Source organism: Excalfactoria chinensis, chromosome 4, assembly GCF_039878825.1.
Source record: "Excalfactoria chinensis isolate bCotChi1 chromosome 4, bCotChi1.hap2, whole genome shotgun sequence".
Classification (NCBI taxonomy): domain Eukaryota; kingdom Metazoa; phylum Chordata; class Aves; order Galliformes; family Phasianidae; genus Excalfactoria; species Excalfactoria chinensis.
The window spans coordinates 12018308-12024598 of NC_092828.1; the positions used below are offsets into that span (position 1 = coordinate 12018308).

The 6291-nt window shown below is 43.0% G+C and overlaps 1 protein-coding gene across 1 annotated transcript in view; it reads left to right on the forward strand.

The window, feature by feature from the left end:
* STX18 (syntaxin 18) overlaps positions 1-6291 on the forward strand; it is a 47156-nt gene that overhangs the window by 40303 nt on the left and 562 nt on the right. Inside the window, exons 7-10 of the mRNA XM_072334128.1 lie at positions 2269-2357; positions 4289-4347; positions 4766-4835; positions 5413-5493. Of these exons, the coding sequence (XP_072190229.1) occupies positions 2269-2357; positions 4289-4347; positions 4766-4835; positions 5413-5493 (299 nt within the window). The remainder of the gene's footprint in view (positions 1-2268; positions 2358-4288; positions 4348-4765; positions 4836-5412; positions 5494-6291) is intronic.

Sequence of the window (6291 nt, forward strand, 5' to 3'; positions counted from 1 at the left end):
AAACCATTTCATCCTCAGGATATTGGTGGTTTAGAACATTACGGTCAATGTATCTCTGAAATATTGCTCATCAGACTGCTTGGGTTCCTTGCTTAAATGTCCCAGCTATAAAGATAGCTCTTCTGAGGGAGGTGCTGGTCCTGTCCTTAATTGTAACATTATGATGAGAAACTGAGTGTCTTCCTTGGAGTGCCAGGGCACCGCTTGGGTTCTGTCTGGTGTTTTGGCAGGTATCAACCAAAATGGGATACTTCTGAGACAAAGCACATACTTGTATTGGGGTTATGCTGGGCACGCCTTTGTGGTAGGAGAATTGTCTCTCTGGAGACATGCTCTGCTGCTGGCATTGCTTGTTTGCATATGGAATCTGAATTTCATTTATGGGAATAAAAGTAAGTAATGAGTAGCTTTTGAACTGGTCCACTATCTTAGGAGCTTTCTCCTCTCAGCATGGAGAAGGGATCATCTTTATTATTATTTGATCTTCAGTTTGTATCTCCATCATTTGTTAACATCAATCTCAGCAAGTGAAACACAGTCAGCTGTTCTTCCTGTCTGGATTTTGCTGGCTGAGTTGTAGAAAAGCATTGATGTCAGCTCCATGAAAGCTGCAGAACACCTTTCAAAGTGACCAGAAACGTACCGTGGTGACTGAATGCAGCTCTGAGATGTGTCTTTCTCACTTGCCTCTTACTTGGGTATTTACTTATTAGCAATCACACTGGAGAACAGGTGCTGGTTTTAACAGTGCTGACAGTGCCTGAAAGTAATTGGTTCCTCTGGGATAAAATAGGAATATTACTTATTTCTTAGCTCTGTAAACTAATTATCTTATCTTCTTTGAATCCAATAAACTCTGATATAATTTGGAAACATTGATCAGGTAAACAAATAAGTTTTGTGTCTGTGTGAAATAGATTGAGTTGAATCCTTTCCATACAGTCTTTAGAAATGCTCTTGTTTTTCTTCCTTATTACCTGCAAGAAAGAGCAGCTATTTGATTTAGGGTCCATATCCTTCGTTTGTAACATTCTCACTGCTTGTCCATCCTGGTTTGAGTTTTGGGAATCAGAATGTCCAGGTTTAAAAGGTTTAAAAAACTCATGGCAAAGCAAATGACAGGACTTGTAAATGCCTTAAAAACAAACAGACCCCAGGAAAACCAACCAATTCACCCCCAAAAAACCAGCAGACCAACTAGAATAAGTAGAAAACCTGAAAGCCATAAAGAAGCGAGAACTAAATCTTACTGTATTTTAATCTGCAAGATAAGTTAAAGCGAGTTCAAATCTGAATTCATTTGCAGCGGGTGCAGATCTCTGTTTTGGGCTTTGTAATAATGCCTCTGGGGGAAGGAGGCCTTCTCAAGGTTGCAGTGTTAATGTTAGGAGTTTAAACCAATATTAGAACAGCTTCAGAAGCAGTAGGTTCCTGTGGTAAAGTTCCTTTTTGTTCCCATTCTAACTTCCTTGTCTATAATTAGAGGTATATAATTAAGCCTAAAAATAAATCTTCTAGAAGGGAATATCCTAGAAATAGCCATTGAAGATGTTTTATGCCCAACTCCTGCTAAGATTTATGCAGATGATTAGCTTCAATCAAAGGGAAAGTGCTGGTGAAATCAGTGGAGCAGCTCTGATGTGTAGGGGTTATTCTGTGGGTTCCGAACTGACTCTGTTACATGCAGGAAGGCCCCTTGCCCAGAGTGCTGTGGGATTTGCTCTGTAAAACGCAGCCTGAGCAGTGTGTGGAAGCTGGATTTCTCTTGTCAGCTCAGCTCAAAATGTCTGTTTTTACATTTGTGGAATGAGGAGCTGGTGGTTCTGTCAGATCTCATTGAGATGTGGTAGCTCTGCATAGAGACTGGCATTTGGAGCATTGTTTTAGAATCACAGAATGGCTTAAGTTGGAGGAGACCTTTAAAGATCATCTAGTTAGTTCCGACCCCTGCTGTGGGCAGCGACCCCCTGGTTTTGTTGGTCTAAATTCAGGTGCCGTGGTATATTCTGCCCTATTAAGTCTCAGTCCATTGTGAGTTGTTTTACATACTCCTCATAGTCCGCAAATTCCCATGTACTTGTCCACCTCTGCCCTAGTTTAAAAGCTAAAGGCCATTGGTGTAATTTTGTGCTATAACTGTATGCTCAATCTCAGTTAATGAGAAATGCTATCTAACAGTTTTATCAGAGCTCAGAAATAATGAAAATTGCTTATTGCTTCACTGCTCCCTGTCCTGCATTGTCTCAAACTCTGGTTGTTCTGTTACAGACAAGAATCTGCCCGACGCTCAGTCTAACCTTGGGCTATGGGGGGATGGTAAAGGTGAAGATGAGCTGTCGCCTGAAGAAATACAAATGGCAAGTATGCACTTACCTCATTGTCTATTTCGTTGTGCTTCCTGCTATGTCCATATGTGCTAAGTTCAGACTTACACACGTCCATTAGCCAGTAGTACTTAAAATGCTATGGAATACTTTCATGTAGCCATGTCGTTTTTGTGGAATCATAGGGTCACCAAGATTGGAAACGATCCAAGGTCGTCCAGTCCAGCTGTCTGCCTACTACCAGTATTGCCCCACCATGTCCCTTAGTTCACATCTCTGTGTTTCTTTAACAGCTGTAGGGGTGGTGATTCCACCACCTCCCTCGGCATTTAAGCATGGCTCAAAGCTCTCTCTCCATTGCATGCGTTGCATTGGTTCTATAAAGAAGGAAACCTTCAGTTCTTGTGAACACTCTTACTAATTCAGCAGCATCACCTGGTTTTCTTGCAAGCTGCAGTGTCGGGCATTAGCTCCGATGGTGAGCAGGTCCTACTGCAGACCCAGTCTGACCTGTGAGCAGTGCCACTCTGCTGGCAGCACACTGCTCTGTCCCAAAAAGGACACCCAGACCACGCACTCCTCTCAGCCTGCACCGATTGTGTTAATTAAATTGTAACTTGACTGAATTACACCCAAATCCCAAAGCTAGTTCAAAATAAGTAGATTAGCAGCAGTAGAATTGGGCTTGCTGTCTTGCACAGATCCAATGTCAAATACTTTGGGATTTTAATCCTGTTTTCTGGTATTCGGGCTGCTGTATATACCACTCAGGATGTAGAATTGAAGCTTGTTAGAGCACATGCTAGGTAAGAACTTCAGGGTAGGTGTGTCCTGCGTGCTGCTTCTGTGTAACCAGAGACTGGTCTGTCCTAGACTGTGAGAAATGTGCATAGCCCTGGGAGTGCTTGCTGTTCCTGAGGCTGTGGCCACGTAGAATGAACTGGCAGAACACCATGATCCATCTCTTTCCCCCTCCCCACAAGGAGGACTGTTGACCTCTTGCCACAGGAGGCATTCCGCTGTTCCTGGTGGCAAGAGCCTGTGGCAGGAGCAGGCTGCAGGAAGCTCTGAAGGTGTGTTGCTGTATCCTGTGCCTGCAGAAGAGGCAGCAGCACAGCTCCTCTGTGGCTTGAACAGCTTTGTCTGCAGCAAGAGCTGCAGGACCAAACTTATATAGGCACCTGGAGAACCCCACCTCGCATTGCCCTGTCCTAAAAGCACTGTCCTTATAGTGCTGTTACCAACTAACTCCACTATGACACCATGTGTCTCAGCTGCATTCTAGCAGTGTGTATTTTGTTGCAGCAGATCGTGTCATTGTATTCGTTCCATAATGGATCCCAATTGATCTGACACTGAAGTACATCAGGAAAAATCAAAGCTTGTTTTCCTGCATAAAGCCTACTTAGCACGGCATCTTTCAAATACACGAGCACAAGGGTGTATTTAAATGGTTCATTGATTACTTGGGAGTTTTAGACGAGGGGTTGGCTGGGGTAACTGAAGTCAGGCCGATGCATTTGTAAAGCACGAAGTACCAGATGGCAAAATGCTTCATAGTGTAGTGAAATCTAAAAGCTGTAACTTCATGCTATGGGTAGTACACGAGTGAGGTGAATGATGGTATAAAGATAGAACTCCATGCTGGGAAAGCTCTCCCCATTTAAATGTCTAAAATAAAAAAGGACCAGGTTAAGGCAGTACCTTTTCCTTAGTGCAGAACTCTTGAGCCAGCTGCAGGTTAATTTGGGGTCTGGAGGGCAGTGAGAAGCGTTACAGTGTTTGACAATGGATGTGCAGGCTGATATTGTTCATTTAGGCTGATGGTGGTAATTCTGGAGGAGCTTTGTGAAGAAAGGGGGAAGGGAGGGAGGGTGGGTGTGTGGGTGGGGATGGGGCTGGAGAAAGATCACTGAGTCCAGGCATGTGAACGCCAATGGGACCAACTGTTTCCTCTCTTCCAGTTCGAACAGGAGAACCAGAGGCTGGTCGGTGAGATGAATAACCTGTTTGATGAAGTCAGGTATGATTTTCTGTTCCTTGCTGCTGCAACCAGGATGATATCCATGCACTGTGACTCTCCTGTGAGACACTGTACTGTGGGGACCGTAATGCTGTGGGGAGGGAAGGACAAAAAGGGAATGTCTGCTGCTGTGCGGTCTGCTGATGAACTGTATGGATTTACACGTTATGCTCTCACAGTGTCTCTCGCAGCTTCCTAAATACACATTAAACGTACTCAAAATAGCCCTGGTTAAATGGGGAAGGTTTACATTCTATCTATCTCAGTTAAGTTGTAAAAGATGAAGTTTTCCATTCAGAGTGAGTCTGTTGCAAATGCAGTGCTGGGGGAGGTGCTTATCCAGCTGGAGAATCTAAACCTGCGGCAATGAGAAACGCTTGTGTGAGCTTCTAATGGAGTGTTTCTTTGCTTTGCTAAGGCAAATTGAAGGCAAAGTGGTAGAAATTTCCAGACTACAAGAGATATTCACTGAGAAAGTCTTGCAACAGGTTAGTAAAACTGGATGTTACTGTAGTAAATACTGCTTTAAGCTCTTCCTGTGGGTGTATTTTGCTCTTGGTTCTATGCAAGATTGAAACACAAGATGAATGATTTTTTTTTTGACCTAAATGTGAAGGTAAAGTTTGTGTAGGGTTTTCTTTTTAAACCAAAATCCAGGATGGTAACCAGTACTGTTACATACTGGTGTCTATTGGAAATGGAAAATGTAACGTGTTTGTTAGACTGAAAATGAGCGTCCTGTTGAGTGTGTTGAGTTATGGAACAGCAGATTTCAGACAGTTCCAGAAGAGCCATCAAAAACCGGACAGCTTAGATTGGATTGTAGGTGATCAAGGGACTTTCTATTGATCTTGGTGGCCTCAGTTCAGGCTCATAAAGGCACACACAATTAAAAAATTACAGCTTAATTACTTCTGTGCCTTTGCATCGCTGAAGGCAGCACAAATGAAGCTACAATGTTAATAAGATCAGGTTTTATTTTACTTTAGAGTTCTTCTTTCCAGATCCTTACCGGGTTTTTTTTTTTTCCTAAGCCTTCTCAGCATTTCTTATTATTTTTAACAGGAAACTGATATTGACAACATCCATCAATTAGTTGTGGGTGCGACAGAGAATATCAAGGAAGGCAATGAAGACATAAGAGAGGTGATGTCTCTAAGTAATGTTCCTTCTTTCTCCTACATCTCAGCTGTGTCCAAGTGTTACTCTAACAAGCTGTACACACAACACGGCCAGGGTGTATTGTGGTATTGGGATGTGATTTTTGGGCTGCTGTGAAGAAATGTAGCTAACGTGACCAAGTGACTGAATGGGGAAGCAGAAATCTGCTTGGCGTTACCCTGTTTGGAAACATGAAGGTCTCCCCAAGTGCATTTAAGCACCATTGAAGTTGGTGTGTCCTTGGGTGTAAAAGACAACGCTGGGGTTGTTGAAACCGGAGTAAAACATGAAGCATTATCAGAAATCTCTTTACCATGCTGAACACATCTCGCATGTGTCTAGCAAACAACTCTGTCCCATTGTTCTGTTAACGAGAATGAGATGATGATTTATTCAGGAACTGAGATCTCACTAAAAACAGCTCCTGAATTGGGCTCTGGGGCAAACAGCTCCGATTCATGTCCCTTTTTCTCTTTTTTTTTCTTTCCTCTCTCATGGAAGCACACAGAATATGGAGTTAAAGGGTGTGTTTCCTACCACTCAGCTAGTCTGAGCATCAAAAATGTATTAGCGAGCATGACTCAGCTACTTAATGCTTCTGACCTGGGAGCTTGTTTCCATGTTTCTGGGCACTTGAAGGGCCAACCCAGCCTTTACAAACAGCTGTTCTCAGACTTTGGTGGTGTTCGGCATTTGCTTGGCTTTCAATTGAAGACGTTCATTAGAGAATTTCACTTTCAGAACTTAAAATTAACCTTTAAGCATGTACATTTTGTTTTAGTC